Below are 17,563 nucleotides of genomic sequence, written 5' to 3'. Positions count from 1 at the left end.
CTCACTCACAATCAATATGCCGTTGATACACTCACCCAGGGGCCTGTGAAACACAGCACATGGGCCAGATCTCTCCACCTGTTTACATGCCGACCTCAAGCCATACAAAGATTGTTTATCGTTCTTACATTTTAAAATGATTGAAGAAAATCAAACGAAGATGATTTCATGATATGTGTAAATTACATGAAATTCAAACTTCAGTGTCCATAAGCAATTTTATTGGAACACCACCAGGCCTGTTTGATTAGTATTGCCTGTGGCTGCTTGTGCACTAGAAGGGAAGAGTTAAATAGTTTTGAGAGAGACCCTATGGCCCCTAACGTCTAAAATATCTACAATCTGCTCCTTTACAGAAAAGTCTGTGAGCCTGGAACCAGCCCTCATGGAGCAGAGCTGAAGAAGATCTTCAAATGAACTGCCCCACCCCCATGCATAACCAACAAGACAATTAAACACCTATAGGGTATAGCTGTGTCCCAGATGCTATCTAAGTGCTTCACAGGTATTAGCTCATTTAATTCCTCAGCAACTCAAGGGCTGGGGCACTTCGGTTAATTACAGTCCTCACTTTGCCAATGAGGAAATGACGCACGGAGAGGCTAAGTTACTTACTGGAAGGTTTTACAACTAGCAAGTGCTGAAAGCAGGTTTCGAACCCAGGCAGTCCCACTACAAAGTCTGTGATTTTAATTAAAAAGAAAAAAGAAAATCCTGCACCACAAAACAGATATAAGAAAGTTAGAAAAAGTTCTGATTTTTTTTTTTTTTTTTGGCCTGGTTGGCTACTTAATGCTTTTTGAAAACCAAGTAGTAAATTCTTTCCCCTAAATTTTCTTTCCCTTTTTTTTGTTGTTGGTAGTGGTGATGGTGATGGTGCCCTACCATTACTGCTAACTTCAAAACATGCCTAATCTGCTCACTTGTTACCCCGATATCACACCCAAAAAGTGCCAATGTCATCACCATCATCATCATACAGATGAGGAAACTGAGGCCCTGAGAGGTGAGCATCCAGCCCAAGGTGAAGTGAAGGTCATCCTCGTCTAAGACTTTGCCCATTACATCAGCCCGCAGTGTGCAGATGGAGATAGGATTGAGGAGGAGGAGTGGGAGGAAGAGAGGAAGGAGGAGGAGGAGGAGGAGGGGGAGGAACAGGAGGGGAGGAGGAGGGGGAGGAGGAGGAGGGGAGGAGGAAGGGGAGGGGGAGGAGGAGGGGGATGGGGGGTGAGGAGGATTCAACTCAAATCCCAGCTCTCTCTGCCCCAGAACACCTGCCAGAGGTAGAGAAAGCAGATGATGATCCAGATGAGCGGCAGCTACAGCCCGTTGAGGTAGGTGATGCTCTCAGTCAGCCGCTGCACATCCACAGACACCAGGTTGACCACGTCCCCCACTGCGCTGGCCTTTCTGGAGCTGCTGGACAGAGCCAGGACCTGGGAGGGGCAGAAGATGGAGACCTGAATCAGGAGGGAGGGAAGGAGGGGGTGAGGGGCAGTTAGGGAGGACCACGAGGGAGGAAGGGCCCAGGAGGGAGGGAGGCCCACGGCTTGGACTGAGCAAGAGAACAGCCACCCAGCAGGCCGGGGTCTAAGCTGTGCTGCCCCTGCTGGCTGAGGCAGATTTCTTTACCATCTGAGCCTCAGTTCACTCATCTGCAAAGTGGGCTAATAAAATCTCCTCAGCTAACCTCCCATTGTGAGACTCCAGGGAGAAGACAAAAATGAAAATACCCTGAAACCCCTAAAGCACTGGACTAATAACAATTAATAACATACTACTAGCGAGTGGTGAAAGCAATAGTTGATAATGGTGATAATGCTGATAATGGTGGTCATCTGCTGAGCGCTACAGCCTAGGCACTGTGCTCAATAAACTAACAGTTTCACCATTTTCCGTGATGGGGCACATCAGACAACTGTATGGAGCAGGTACTGCCATATTTCATTCAATGTAAAACACTGTGGATAAAGTACTCTCTACTTTTGTATCACTATGGGAAAAAACATCAATGCCAACTAAATTAAAACATCTTGATTTCAGAAGTTAAAAAGAAAAAAAACGTGAGACTAGAATCAGTGAGATGCAGAATTATTAACCCCATTTCACAGCTAAGGAAACTGAGGCACAGAGAAATTGACCAATTTGCCCAAAGCCAGAGGGCTCCTAAGTGACTGGGCCAGGATTGGAATCCAGGATGACAGAGGCACGACATGGGCTAGACAGGGTGTTAGACTGACCCCTGCAGGCATTCAGTGTGCCTCTCAGACACCAAGCTGGTTTTCTGGCAGCCCCAAATTTGCCCTAACTCTGGGGTCACAGTGGACCCCTTCCAACCTGTTGAATGCTACGTTCTACTTGCAGTCCCCTCTCTCTCTCTGCTGAGTGTGTCAGGGAAGAAGTGAGGGGGTGAAGTGGTGAGCTGGCAATGATTGAGTGTAGAAATCTGAAAAAAAAATCTTCAAATCTTTACCGAGCACCTGCTCTGGGCCTCACTCTGAGGTGAGTACTGTGATCAACAGAGGCAGGGCACTTGCTCTCTTCGGAGTGGAGTTTGAGCTGGGGGACAAAATTAAATAAAGATGTACATAGTTCATCCTTTAATAGTAATTATGATGAGTGCCATGAAGAAGTGTTTTCAAATATAGGTTTTTATCATTATTCAGGCATGGCAAGCCCACAGATCAGAGAAGACTGCCCTTGACAAGAGGGTTTATTATACTCACAGATCTCAAGAGGAGGGGGCACCCCACGCTATGAGGGGGCCACTGGGGAAGCACCAGGATGCTGCAGGGTTGGGGGGACCACAGGCAAGAGCTTGTTGTGGTTTTCATGGGAAGGTCAGGCAGGGTAAGCAGGTTTAGGATTGGCTAGTTGGAATAATTCCACCGGGCTCTAGGCATAGGAGCTGGGCCTCATTGTCTGGTACCCTGCCCCGGGGCGATTAAGGCAGGGGATAGTGGCCTAGAGTGTTAGGGCCCAAAAAGGAGGCAGTTGGGGTGTGAGCTCTGGATTGGTTGGCTTGCATGTGAAAGAGATGCTTTCAGATGAGTCTCTTAGCATCTCTGGGAACTGGCTGATCCTGGGAGGGACAGAGGGGCAGTCCCTCCAGGGTCAGCAAGACCCCAGATGTCAAAGCACCAGATACAGAAAGTAAGAAGACACAGTTAAAACAGAAGCAGCCCAGAGGGCAGAGTGGAGGGGTATGACCTCATCAGGTGATGAAGGCGGCTGCCCCAAGGGTGGGGATGGGAAGAGCAAAGCCTTCGGGTCATCTTCCTGCAGCCTCAGCTCCATGTGTGGACTCCCGAGACCGGACAGGCCACACCAGCTCCAGTGTGCTCAGGGGGATGTGGCCTGAAATTCAGGAGCTACACGGCCACCCAGGAGCTGATCCCTTTGCCCCCTTCTTTCCCAAGTGACAGCTCAGGTGTGACAGAAAGGGGCTTACACAGGACTGCCTTGCTCAGATGCTCCAGACCCCAGAGGGGCCAACATCTCTTAGAGCAGCAGCCTCACAGGTTTCGGTTCCAAGGTCCCCCAAGGGGACAAGAATCACTGCAGAGAGAAGCCCAAGCCCAATGCTATGGCTTACCTCCGGGTATCATAGTTCATTGGCAGAACTTTCAGCCCAGATGCAATTTACCAAGGGGTCAGGGCTCATTTTAATTGTAAGCAGTGTTACCGGGTAAAATAGCTGACAGTCCACCTTTATCCAGTTTCCACAGAGCCCGTAGGTTAGCCCTTTATCCTCAGGGGGGTGAGTGTTCACTACATGAAGAGTTGTGGAAAGGGTGCCCAGGCAGTGGGAACAGCAAGTGCAAAGGCCCTGAGGTGGGAGATTGTTTGGCGTGCTTCAGGAAATGAAAGAAGACCTGTGGGGCCGGAGGAAAGTGAAAGAAGTGTGAAGGAAGTGTGTGATGTAATCAGCTAGAAGAGGTGCCAGGGTCAGATCACGCAAGCCTTACAGAAATAGCCAAGAAGGTGAGGGTGTGGTGTGGGCAAACATGAGTAAAGTGATGAATGAGTGTGGTTTTAGGCACTGATGACAGTAACGGTTCAGGAACATTCCACTTCTTGGCTGGAACATTTGTCTGTGAATTGGGACAGGATGGAGAGAGAGGAAAGGCCACGCCTCTCCCCCGGGGCTCACCTTTCTGTACACCAGGCCCATGATGGCCATTCGCAGCCTCATCTGTAGCACCTTGAGTCTGTACATGTGCTGCTGCTCGAACAGTGTTTGCAGGCAGGCAGAGAGGAACATCAGCATGGCGAGAAGACAGCCCTTCCAGGCCGGGGTCTTGGGGTCACCAATAAACTCCAGGAAGAGGCTGGTGAGAAAGGGCACCCATGGCTATTGCCTCTGCCTAAGCCTGGCCAGGTCTGGAGGACCAGACAGTATGGGGTTCTTTTTTGTTTTCTACACAAATGGTTGCAATCATTTCCCCCACTGTCCACACTCATTTTCAGCGTGACTTGCGTCTCCACCAATCAACAGGTGAAGTTTTTACCGCCACCTGTTATGGGCTGAACTGTGTCCTCACAAAATTTATATGTTAAAGTCCAAACCCCCAGTACCTCAGAATACGACTGTGTATTTGAAAATAGGACCTTTAAAGAGGTGATTCAGTTAAAATGAGGCCATTAGGATGGGCCTTAATCCAATACAACTGGTGTCCCTGTAAGAAGAGGAAATTTGGACACATAAGGAGACACCAGGGGTGCATGTGCTCAGAGGAAAAACCACGTGAGGACACAGCGACAAGGCAGCTGTCTGGGCAAGGAGAGAGGCCTCAGAAGAAACAACACTGATCTTGGACATCTAGCCTCCAGTAACGTGAGGACAAAAACTTCTGTTGTTTAAATGGGACCTAATTAAACTTAAAATCTTTTGCACAGCAAAGGAAACCATAAACACAATGAAAAGACAACCTACAGAATGGGAGAAAATATTTGCAAATGATGTGACCGAGAAGGGATTAATCTCCAAAACATACAAACAGCTCATACAGCTCAATATCAAAAAAACAACCCAGCTGAAAAATGGGCAGAGACCTAAATAGACATTTCTTCAAAGAAGACATACAGATGGCCAAAACGCACATGAAAAGATGCTCAATATCGCTAATTAGTAGAGGAATGCAAATCAAAACTGTAATGAGGTATCACCTCACACCGGTCAGAATAGCCATCATCAGAAAGTCTACAAATAATAAATGCTGGAGAGGGTGTGGAGAAAAGGGAACCCTCCTACACTGTTGGTGGAAATGTAAATGGGGGCAGCCACTATGGAGAACAGTATACGGAGGTTCCTTAAACAACTAAAAATGGAGTTGACCTATGATCCAGCAATCCCACTCCTGGGCATATATCTGGAGAAAACTCTAGTTTGAAAAGAAACGTGCATCCCAGTGTTTACTGCAGCTCTATTTACAATAATAGCCAAGACATGGAAGCAACCTCCAGGTCCACTGAATGGATAAAGAAGATGTGGTATAGGTATACAATGGAATATTACTCAGCCATAAAAAAGAATGAAATAGTGCCATTTGCAGCAACATGGATGGACCTAGATATTATCATACTAAATGAAGTAAGTCAGAGAAAGACAAATATCATATGATGTCACTTATATGTGAAATCTAAAAAAAATGATACAAATGAACTTATATACAAAACAGAAATAGACCCATAGACATAGAAGAGAAACTCATGGTTACCAAAGAGAAAAGGGGTGGGGATAAATTAGGAGTTTGGGATTAACATATATACACTACTATTATAAAATAGATAACCAACAAGGACCTACTGTATAGCACAGGGAACTTTACTCAATATTTTGTAATAAGCTATAAGGGAAAAGAACCTGAAAAAGAATATATTGACATATGTATGTACAATATAACTGAATCGCTTTGCTGTATACCTGAAACTGACACAACATTGTAAATCAACTGTACTTCAATTAAAAAAGAAAAGAAAGAACAGTAGAAAAGATAAGCACCAGAAAAAAATTTCTGTTGTTTAAAGTCACCCAGTTTGTAGTGCTTTGTTATGGCAGCCCTAACACATTAACATGCCACCTCTTGAATCTGGGCTGGCTGTGCAACCAGCTTTGGCCTCACGAGAAAATGCAACTTTTGCTTTGTCTTGGAATCCTGCCAAATGGCCCTGTGAACAAGCCGGATTTAGCCTTTTGAGGATGAGAGACCACCGGAGCAGAGACAAGATATCCCAGCTGGGACTGTCTTGGACCAGCCAGTCCCCAGCCAGCCCCACAGGTGACTGCAGACAGATGAGTGAACCCAGCCAAGAAAAGAAGAATCACCCAGCTGAAGCCAGCTTGAATTGCTGACCCACAGGATCATGAGCTAAAGAAGTGGCTTTAAGTCCCTCACTTTTTTTTTTTTTTTTTGAGATATGCAGGCCTCTCACTGCTGTGGCCTCTCCCGTTGCAGAGCACAGGCTCCGGACGCGCAGGCTCAGTGGCCACGGCTCACGGGCCCAGCCGCTCCGCGGCATGTGGGATCTTCCCGGACCGGGGCACGAACCCGTGTCCCCTGCATCGGCAGGCGGACTCTCAACCACTGCGCCACCAGGGAAGCCCTAAGCCCCTCACTTTTGAGGGGCTTTGTTGTATAGCAAAAGCAAACGGATAGAGTCAGGCTAGAATTCACTCGTTTTCCCTCCCCAAGGTCACTCACTTTCTTGTTTAATTGGTCCTTCCTGAGTATCCTTTTCACCCACCCTCAGTGCCCTGAGCACCAGAGGTCTAGGCAGAGGCAGGAGGAGGGCTGAAGGTCCCCTGGTCCTGGAAGGACGCCGTTAATGGGACCACCAGCCTCAGCGAGGCACCCAAGGCCTGGACCCACCTGAGGAGCTTGGGCACCGTGAACCTGAAGACGTCACTGATGATGAGGCTGAGGGTCCCCAGGAGGAAGGTGGAGCGGCCCACGTGCCAGATGGCCCTCAGCAGTGGGCCCCTCTTGCCCCCTTGTTGCTGCAGGAGGGTCTCCGTCTCTGGGGTCTCTGCACCGTGGTTTCCTTTCCTTTTAAATGGTGTCGCCTTGGTGTGCCTTAGGGGAGAGGAGAAATCAGCTCTGGGTCCTTGTAAAAGATTGAATGTTTGGGTCTCCCCCACCCCACCCCCACCATCACCACCCAAATTCATGTTGAAACTAATCGCCAGTGTGATGGTATTAGGAGGTGAGAACTTTGGGAGGTGATTAGGTCATGCAGGTGCAGCCCCCAGGAATGGGATCAGTGCCCCTATAAGAAAAACCCTGGAGAAGTGCCCTCAGGTGTAACCCCATTTCATACATGAGGAAACTGAGGTTCAGAAGGTCAACTTGTCCAAGGGCACACAGCTGAGAAGTGTAAGAACTGGGATTTGATCCCAACCTTCAGAGCCCAGAACTTTTTGATCCCTTACGCAGCCCTCCCCTTCTTCCACAACCAGCCAGCCCTGAGGTAGTTTAGAACTGGTTCAGAATGGGTTTAGAATCACAGATGAGGTCTGTGGGCCTGGCACACCTGGTCTGAGTGAAACCACAGATGGAAGCTCAGGCAGCCATGATGCCTAAGATCCCTGGCCCATGATCATCATCAGAGGCCACAGGGAGAGGAAGGGGGAAGGAGGGAGGGGAGGAAGCCAGAGGGCCTTTCTGGAAGCAGGCTGGTTCTAGGCCATAGGGAGAGGCTGGCAGTGATGCAGCTACTGACAGTGCAGTTGCTGTGTGGCCTTGGGCAGGCTGCTCCCCTCTCTGTCTTCATATGCAAAAGGATGGGGCTGGCCCCACTCTCTGAGTCCCTTCCAGCTCTGACAACTTACAGGGTTATCAGAATTTCAGTGCTGTTTTCAGAGCTGGGACCCAGGGCCAGGCACTGGGATCAGCCCTTTACACACACAAGCTCATCAACTCCTCTCAACCTCCCTGCCCCATGGGTGTCATGGGGTCCCCATTTTACCTTGGAGGAGACTGAGGCTCTGAGAGGTGTGACAGGTGCCCGAGGTCACACATAGAGGACGGAGCAGGGATTTAAGCCCACATCTTGACTCACGATTCACAGAGAGCCTCTTTGTGAGCCCCACGCCCCCCACCCAAAAATTAAAAAGAAAGGAAAAAGGAAAAAAAAAACCCTTGATGAGTGCAGGTACCCAGACCCTAATTAACAAGGTCAAGGTCTTGCCCCTCACCCCTTGACCCAGCTTGTTGTTTAGTTTGGCATCTCTGGAGAGTTGTGACTTGGCCTCCATCGTGAGCTGGGCATGCCTGCCGCTCACGTCTTGCTATTTGGGTCTTGAATGCCAAAAGGATGCTACCTTCTTATAAACGCTACCCCTGACCACCCCTCCCCATCGTATCACACCATTTAATTCATTGCCTTCATAGCCATGTTCACTGTCTCCAACTCTCTCCTTTTCTTATCTGTTCTGTTAGACCTCCAGGTGGGTGGACTTTTTTTTTTTTCTTCTCCCATAAAACCCTTCAATGGTTTTATAAAAACTCTCCATTCCTAGACACAGTCTTGCACGGCCTGGCCCCTGCCCACCTCCCCACTTCATCCTGGTCCTCTCTGGTTTTCTTTTTTCTTTCCCTGTTTTTAAATTTATTTATTTATTTATTTATTTATTTTTGGCTGCGTTGTCTTCGTTGCGGTGCGCAGGCTTCTCATTGCGGTGGCTTCTCTTGTTGCGGAGCACGGGCTCTAGGAGCACGGGCTTCAGAAGTTGGGGCACTCGGGCTCGGTAGTTGTGGCACACAGGCTTAGTTGCTCTGCGGCATGTGGGATCTTCCCAGACCAGGGCTCGAACCCGTGTCCCCTGCATTGGCGGGCGGATTCTTAACCACTGCACCACCAGGGAAGTCCCTCTCTGGTTTTCTTTCAGCTCCTTGACACATCCACAACTTACCTTTCTCAGGACTTCAGCACAGACTCTCCATGGTCTGGAATGTCTCTGCCCCGCTCTTCCCAAGGCTTGACTTCAATTTCAACATCACCTCCTCAAAGACACTTTCCCTGCAGGCTACAACTAAAGGAGCTCTGGTCCTCTATCCCAGTCCCTTGTTTTTTGTCCCAGCATTTACTTCAACTTGCAATTATCTGTCTTCTCCACCAAAAATCAGCTTTCTGGAACAAGAGGCCATGGCTGTCTTGTTTACTGCTGTATCCCCAGCATCAGAACAGGGCCTGGCACAGATCAGGCACTGAATCAAGCACTCACTACCTGGGAATAGACTGAACTTTTCAAGATCTCCTCGTGACACTCGACTTAACCTGTTGGTTGCTTTCACTAGGACCAGGTGCAACTAGTCTCTTGGCCCAGTTTAAACAGATACAAGTTTCCTGTTGTCCAGCAAAGCAAACCGCCTAGTCCCACTCCACCTGAACTAGCTGAAGGATCGATCGGTGGTGTGCCTGGGCCTCCTTTTTCAGAGAGGTGGGTTGAGACCCCGGAAGTCAGCCTTTTTACCCCCAAGGCCCAGCCAGCAGTGTGAATACCCCTCCACCACAAGCCAGACGTCCAGTCCCTCCCTCCCTTCCCCTCAAGAATCCTCTCAGCATCTCCTCAGGATGGAGGGGAGGGACAAATCTCAGCAGGCAGTCCAAAGGAAAAGTGGTATTTTTAGCACAAGAGGCTATAAGGAACCAGTCTTTACCACCCGGTTTGCTAAGAAATAAGCAAATGTTAACTTTCTACCCCTGTCTTGAAGCCTACCCCCACCCCCCAACCTCCCCTTCCGGGATTTGCAATTCAGCCATTTTTCTAACCCTGCGCTCACCTCTCTCCCTTGTCACCTCCGTAGCCCTGAGATGTGGCCTCTCCTTGGCACCCACAATTTGCCTGGGGTCGGTCCGGGTCGGAGGCAAGGCCGGCGCGGTGTCCGTGCCGTGCCTCGATGCCCGATGTTGGGTGCTGGTCCTGACTCAGCTGCTGCTGCACACCCACTGGGCTGGGCAAGTGCCAACCAGGGCCAACCCCGCCGCCCCGCCGCCTCCGGCCCCGCCTAAAGTGGGACCCAGGTGGGTAGGCTTCCTGCTTGTATTTTCTTTTTACTCGTATTTCCCCAGCACCTAGTTCAGCACCCGAATGCGTAAGTGGCTCAATAAATACTTGTCCAGTGAATGGGAAAAAACAGCGGGAGTGATGTGTGCAAAGGGCCTACTGCTTGCTATTAATAAAGATTTGTGGAAGGAAGCAAAGGAAGGAAGGAAATGATTTGGTTTGGTTGATAGAACCTGGCCTTTGAGCAGGAAAACCGAGGTCCAAATGCCCTTCTCTCTGAGCCTCGGTGTTCCCATCCATAAAATGGGGTGGGTGAAGAGGCCACTGTGAAAGCCTCTTTCCCGCTGGATGTTTTGCTCTGTTCTGTTCTAGCTGCTCACACCAAACTTCTGAGTCACTGTGTTCAGCCTGCAGGCTTGGGAACAAACTTCTTCCTTTCTAGCTGGTCTCACTTTCCATCAGGGAAGGTCTCTAGACTGGTGGCTGGTCTTTGGTCTGTGGCCCCAAAGCCATTTAGTGCAGGACCCAAAAATGACCACAGGCCAAGGCAAGGGGCGTGAGTGAGTGGCCAGGTGCAAGCTGGGGGATATCAAAGGGAGTGGTGGCGACTGCAGCTCACATGCCCTGTTCAATGGGGAAGCTGCTACCCAGATCCACCCTCCTGTTGCCATGCAGGGATGTGGCCCAGTACTGCCATTCTACTTTAAGAGAGGCCAAAATTCCACATTTTCCTGTGACATCTCCAACATTTTAAATGTTGGTGACTTCTCCAAAAACAAAACAAAGAAAAAAACCTTAAACAACAAGACACCGTGCTGGCCAAACACACCTGTGACCCTGACTTGGCCAGCAGACAGATTGCTCTGTGACCTCTTAAGACGACATCTTCTCCCTTCCCCCAAAGGCTGCAAAATAGTTTAGAAATAAAACCAAAGTTCTCTTGGTGTGTAATGAGTCAGCTTAGAAAATGCCTGAACCAGATCTCTCTACAACCCTGCCATCCTCCTCTCTTTCTGTCAGTTGTTCACGGATTCTCAAACTGTTCTGGAGAGTGTTTCTATGTGCTAGCTCTAACACTGGGTGACTATCATTCCCAGGCTGGCAGGGGAGGCCAGAGCTGGGAGAGGGTGGACAAGACCTCCAGGGTCCTTTTGAATTAATTCTGCCACTCAAAAGTCACTTCAGCTGTACTTAAACTCACCGTACAGCAAGATATGCCCGGGGTGAGAGCGAGAGCTGCTCTTTTGATTTGCTCATATTACTTACCCCTTTTGCAAAACATACTCCCTTCCTTTGGGGAGCAGCTCTTCCCCTCCCTGTGTGGCTCTGAAGGGACCACCAATTATGGGGCCTGCTCTCCAGCCATGGGATTGGCCCCTGAGAGGCACAGGATTCAAGCCAGCTAATAAAAGGCCTTCCTTGGGATTGTCTATGTGGATGGTAGTAGGGGTTGCTGAGTTGGCATGATACAGGACAGGCGTTTATAGAGAGACCAGTGCCCAGACAACAGCTGAGCTGAGAGATGGAGGGAGAGAATTTGGACGTCATTTAAGTCCTGGATCCAGCCACACCTGAGGCCACACCTACCTTCTCAGCTACGTGAGCCAGCAGACTCTGTCTCTCTCTGGCTCCTTCTAATTTGTGGGATTTAGCCACCTATAACAATCACCACAAAATAATAGAGTATGCAGGGGAACCCTGTAACTTTCCACAGAGCTACTTTTGTCTGTGCCCTGAAACACCTGGCCCCGGGGAGGTCAAGCGACTTGTCCAAGGTCATCAACTACTCGATGGCAGGGCTATGTTTAACCCGGGTTTAATTAATCCTATTAGAGAGCTTATTTCTCTAGACCAAAGTTTCACAAACCAGGTTCCTCAGGCTCTGAGCACTTCACAGAAGTTTCCAGAGATGCCAGAGAGGGCAAGAGTGAGGCAAGTGGGCAGGACTAGAAAGAGATTGAAATCCTCTGGATAACTGATATTGCTGGAAATTTTACCATTTTTAAGAAATTCGCTAAGTTCTTTTCTATAAATCTTTTTTTTTTCTCATCTCACACAAGCTATGAGGAGCTAGGGCTAATGGCATCCCCCGCACCCCCCCACCTTGAACAGATAAGAAAACTAAAAGCCAGGAAACTAATCACTCAGGTCAAGTAGTAAGTGAGTAGTTGCCTGCATGTTATGGACCATACCTACCTCTCCACCCCCAGTCTTAAAATAGTCCTTCTGTTCCCTGCCTCCATCCCACCATCCGAGCTTCCTTCTGGGAGCCTGGAGAGGTTCCCCCTCTGTCAATATCCTTTTGGAACCTGCAAAGCATCTGGGAGGAAAAGCATCTTGAGCCCGACCTGCTAATGCTTAGTGAGGTCAGCTGACAGGGAGGGGACTGTGGCGGTGGAGCCTGGAGTAGGGGCGTGGTTGTATTTGGGGTCCAGTGATTTGCTGACCCAGCTTTGGGCTGAGCGCCCATCTTCCACACACTCACCGCTGGGCTGCGCTGCGGTTCCTTGTCCATTCCTTTTCAAGCTGGGAAACAAGTTCTTCTGAGGAGTTTTCTCTCCCAAGCGACCAGAGGTCTTTTGGTCCCAGCGGCTTCCATCCAGTAGCCCCTCCAAACTAACCTGTAAAAGAGGATCACCAGAGCAAGCTCCTCTCCTGTGTCCATCCCTGAAGGGTCTTGGCTTCGTAGCTGTGTGACCCTAGTAAGTCACTTCACCTCTCTGCACCTCTGCTGGCCCCTCGGCACAAGGAAAGCAATTTACCTAACTGCGCTAACACTGGAGGGCACTTCTTGGTCTACAAAGAACATCTCATTTAATTCTCATGTGAGCCTATACAGTAGATTACTATTGATCCATTTTACAGAAAAGAAAGAAAACAGAGGCTCAGAGAGATTAAGTGACTTAACCAAAGGGTGACGTGTGACAGGGGAAATAAACCTCCCTAGGAGTCAGAAGTCCAGAGTGGAAGAAAACTATTGCTGTGGAGGAAACCTGAACTCCTTCCTCCCTCAGCTTTAAATGTACCCATTCTCCTCCTCAGTCACTGCGCCAGCCACCTGGCCTCGGGACCTTTGCACATGCACGTCACTCTGCTTAAAACTTTTTCCCTGCCACTTCTTACTTGTCCTTCACCTCTAGCCTACATGTGATTTCCTTAAGAGCCCACTTGATGACCCCCCAGACCCAAGTCCAGGTAGATTCTCCCATTGCAAGATCCTCTAGTTTCCTGAGCTTTTTCTTTATAATGCTTGCTGCAATTATCATTATTTAATTTTTCAGTCTGATTATTTATTTAGTCTTTCTCCTCCACTGGACAGTAAGCTCCATAGGGGCAAAGAAAGTACTTGCCTTGATTCTCCCTCTTCTGGATCCTCACATCCTGGCTCGGGGCACAGGATTTGTCAAATAGAAGTCATTACTTTTCAGCCCTGTGACCTTGGGCAAGTCACTCACTGCCCAGCAATGGACCTCAATTTTCTCACCTTAAAATAATAGTGTTTCCCAGTGCTTGGGACTGGTATATGAGATGACTCTAGTGGGTGCATTGTTGGAAGAGGTCACCGAGAGGATGTGACCACTTGTGGACCTGTGACCTGGACCCAGGCAATCTGAGGCTCCTCCCTCCCCTGTCCTTGGAATGTACATTCCACCCACTGTTCTCACACTAGGAGCTACTTCAAGGATGCAGCAGTTAAGTGTTATACCATCTGGACGGCGTATATGTGTCTGAACCCTGTTAAGGCCTCTCTGTAAACTGTTGAGATTCTGGTGGGCAAGTGCAGAGATCTACTCATATTGCGGCACTCAAGACAAGCCTCATATGTAAGTTCTCTTGCGCGTTAACCCTGCCTCCTACCAGTCTGGAGTGGCTGCCTCTTTCTTCCGTCTCTCCAAGCCTACCGTCTATTGGGGCCAGTTTTCAAACCAACACGCACGCACAAGAAATTAACGACTGCAGACTTCCACAGCAGGAGTGTTCTTATCTTTTTAGGTCTCTTTCTTCTCCTGACACCAAGGAGAAGGTCTGGTTTGGAGCTGGTCTTGAGCTCCTCTTTGAGACTTTCCAGTTCCCTTTTCTAATGCAGAGCAAACTCAGGCAAGCAACAGTTTGGATCCAGAAATTATTCACAGTACTTGGTTTTCACTAAAATTATTTCTGGTGTTCTACATGGCAAGGGGTTCTAGATTTTTCTGATTTTGGTAGCGATAGAAAGTTTCCTTTGTTATTTTATTTTATGTTATTTTATTTTTTTGCGGTACGCGGGCCTCTCAGTGTTGTGGGGAAATAAACGCCTTTGCCTTAACGATGGTGGGGGAGAGAGTGAGTTTGGGGTGCGAGGTCTAGGAGGGGCAGGACAGTCAGGAAAGGAGTCTTCGAAGAAAGCAGGCCTTCACGGGGTCATTGAGAAGGTTGGGTTTGGTGGGTAGATGGAAACTGAGCTGTCACACACAGCCATGGCTCCACCTGGGCAAGGAAGAGGCTCTGAGGAGGAAATCTGAGTGTGTGAGGGGTATGTGAGGGCAGAGAGACAACTTCAGCTGGGTTCCTGAGTCCCAGAGGAATCCAGGTGGCAGAAGGAGGGTGGGCTCCCCTTCTCCCCTCTCTCACTCCTCTTTGGCTGTGCAGGGTCGTGAGCACGGGGATCAATCCCTCCTCCCATGGAGCTCCTGGTAAGAGACTTTGTGATGGTCCCTCAGGAGGCTACTTAGTGGGCCTGATAAGCGGCGGGCCGGGGGGCGGGGTTTAAAGAAGATGATTAAAGTTGCATAGTGATTCGATTTGAATATTCTAGTCAGGAGGTTTATTGATAAGAGAATGTTTCTTTTTAGATGATGTCACCACCACCACTGTTGAGTTTCTCCGCCAAGGTTGAGTGTGCACCGCGAGGAAAGATACTAAATATCTGAAGCGTCTAAATTGTAGTGGATGTAGCCAAGGACATCTGACGTGCCCTAAGCTGACGGTCCCCAGCCCCGTGGGCCCCCAAGAAGAGGGGACCTCGTCTGTCCCTAAGTGTAAGCATGAATCGAACCCTGAAGCCTCCCGCAAAGAGGTCACTTAGCACCAATTAAAATCCAGGCCAGGGCTTCCCTGGTGGCACAGTGGTTGAGAATCCGCCTGCCGATGCAGGGGACACGGGTTCGTGCCCCGGTCCGGGAAGATCCCACATGCTGCGGGGCAGCTGGGCCCGTGAGCCATGGCCGCTGAGCCCGTGCGTCCGGAGCCTGTGCTCCGCAACGGGAGACGCCACAATGGTGGAAGGCCCGCGTACCACCAAAAATTAAAAAAAAAAAAAATCCAGGCCATTACCTCAGCAGACTCCGTGGCTTCATCCTCTCCAGAAGAAGGAACAGCCGGCACAGGAGTGTCAAGGCTGACTAGACTGGCAACAGGACCCAGTTTCACTTCAACGAACATCGCAGGAGGCCGGCGCCGACTGGACCAACCGCCCACGCACACGGTTTCCGCCGTTTTGGGCGGCGGTTTCTTTGCGCACGCGCATCACTGGCTGTCCGCCCACTTTTTTCTTTTTTTCTTTTTGCGGTACGCGGGCCTCTCACTGTTGTGTCCTCTCCCTTTGCGGAGCACAGGCTCCGGACGCGCAGGCTCAGTGGCCATGGCTCACGGGCCCAGCCGCTTTGCGGCATGTGGGATCTTCCGGGACCGGGGCACGAACCCGTGTCCCCTGTATCGGCAGGCGGACTCTCAACCACTGCGCCACCAGGGAAGGCCCTGTCCGCACTCTTGCCCCATCCTTTCCTCCATCCCAGACCCAGGTCCCTGCATTCAGGGCTGATGAAACAGGGCTGTGTAAACTTGTATTCACCTCATTTTAATTGAAGGTCCTACAGATGACCAGAAATTTTGCCTCAATTCAATAGAACTTGTAAAATGCAAGACCACCTGCTTCTCTCCTCCTAACCAACTCAACCCATCGCCAAGTCACTGGAGATGTAACCTGGGCCCCTCCGGAGCCTCTGCTCCTATCAATGTCTTACCTGGGCGGGGTGGGGGAGGGCAGTGGCGGGGGTGGGGGCACGGAGCTGCAGAAAAGACCCAAGGGAGAAGCAGCTGCAGTTAAGGCCCTGAGATCAAACTCCTCCCCAGCCCAGCCTCCTCAGAGACGATGTTCCTTCTAATGTTTGTTGTTTGTTTTAACCATATTCTAATTCCTTGAAGTTGCCAACGGCTAACCACACTGCCAACTTGGCTGACATAAACAGATATTAGTGTTGTAAATAAATTGAACTTACCCAACAGTTAATAAGATTTGCAAAATGATATGGAGCATATAGTCATTACTTTGTTTCCTGGTAATTAATCATGATGGAAATAAATAAGGCCAACCACTGCTTCCCAAGGACTGCATCTCCCAAGCCACAGGCTTCACAGAGGCTTTTCTAATTCCTGGATATTAGCTGTGCTGTCTGGCTTTGTGTTGTCTGTGCAGCTTCCAACTCCTCTTTCCTATTGGATGAGAATCTCCCATTGGATAAGGTCTTGGTAGGTGGCTACTTGGGAGACTAAACAGGCCAGGTGCTCCTCTCTGCACCCGGCTGTCCAGGTCATAGACCTGAACCCCAGCCTGATTCAATACGATACTTCTGCCAAGACTTGTCTTGAACAAGTGATGCAAGGCACAGAGGCACTAGAATTCTTTCCCAGTGATGAGGCGTCTGTACCAGGCCATTCTGGCTAAAAAGCTTTTATTTCAAAAGCTCCTGCTGTTTTCTGCCTATTTCCTCCAGGCCCCACCCTATATTTTCTTCCCAATAAATTCCCTTTTTGGCTACAACAGCCAGACACTGTTTCTTTCTCCTGAAAGAAACAGTGTAACCCACCAAACAGCTGCTCCAAAACTTTCTTGCTAACAGAATCCCAAGTTTTCAATTGTTCATACATCCATCAGGCCCAGGTAGATGTATCATGATTGGTCCGTCCCATCCCTTTGTCCAGTGATTGGTTTAAGATTAGACCTGTGACCCAGTTCTGACCAGAGACCCAGAAAGAAGCTACTAGAGCTCTGAGAAAGCTTTTCCTCACTGATTTCACCCTTACCCCTTTTCTTCCTACTTGAGAAGCTGCTACATGAGAATGGAAGCTTGGAGCCACTGCAGCCATCTTGCCGCCATGAGGGAAGACCGCGGCAGCCGTGAAGAAGGCAGAGAGAGAAGGTGGAAGGGCCTGAGTCCTTGATGATCTCTCAGAGATTCCACACCAATCCTGGCATCACCTGTCTCTGACCTGCAGGTTTGCTGTGATCAATCAGCCTGGTCATTTAGTTCTTTATTCCAAGTGTTTTGTTATTTGCAGCTGAAACATCCTGATATACTGATTCATTAAATTTCACTGTTTTCCAAAATAATTACTCACACATTGTTGGAGCTAGAAGAGAAGCTGGCAGATCAACTAGCTTTGAGTCACTTTGTGATAGAAGAACCTGAGGCAGATGTAGAGACAAACCAAAAGGAGAAGCCTGGCCTCCTGGGTCTTGCCCCATAGCAGATTCCCCAACACCCTGAGGAGACTGAGCATCCTGGGCAGGGCAAT

General features: G+C 49.4%; 1 protein-coding gene across 1 annotated transcript; it reads right to left on the bottom strand.

Moving 5' to 3' along the window:
* Positions 1–1,319: 1,319 nt before the first annotated feature.
* Positions 1,320–15,515, bottom strand: LOC131753444 (ATP-binding cassette sub-family C member 6-like). Its single transcript, XM_059058805.1, has 5 exons — positions 15,429–15,515; positions 12,495–12,625; positions 6,873–7,076; positions 4,154–4,331; positions 1,320–1,460 (listed from the first exon to the last, which is right to left on the bottom strand). Exons 1-5 carry the CDS (start codon positions 15,513–15,515, stop codon positions 1,320–1,322), a joined length of 741 nt encoding a protein of 246 aa, XP_058914788.1.
* Between the last annotated feature and the right edge of the window lie 2,048 nt (positions 15,516–17,563).

Source organism: Kogia breviceps, chromosome 1 (genome assembly GCF_026419965.1).
Source record: "Kogia breviceps isolate mKogBre1 chromosome 1, mKogBre1 haplotype 1, whole genome shotgun sequence".
In the NCBI taxonomy this organism is placed as follows: Eukaryota; Metazoa; Chordata; class Mammalia; order Artiodactyla; family Physeteridae; genus Kogia; species Kogia breviceps.
This window is presented reverse-complemented; position numbering and strand designations above follow the sequence as displayed.

Excerpts from the sequence above, each read along its gene's own strand:
- LOC131753444 (XM_059058805.1), bottom strand. The coding sequence starts at position 15,515 with ATGCGCGTGCGCAAAGAAACCGCCGCCCAAAACGGCGGAAACCGTGTG. Across the intron at positions 7,077-12,494 it reads AACCGCAGCGCAGCCCAGCG|GCACACCAAGGCGACACCAT; the intron begins GTGAGTGTGTGG and ends CTCTCCCCTAAG. Across the intron at positions 1,461-4,153 it reads TGGGCCTGGTGTACAGAAAG|GTCTCCATCTTCTGCCCCTC; the intron begins GTGAGCCCCGGG and ends CTCCTGATTCAG.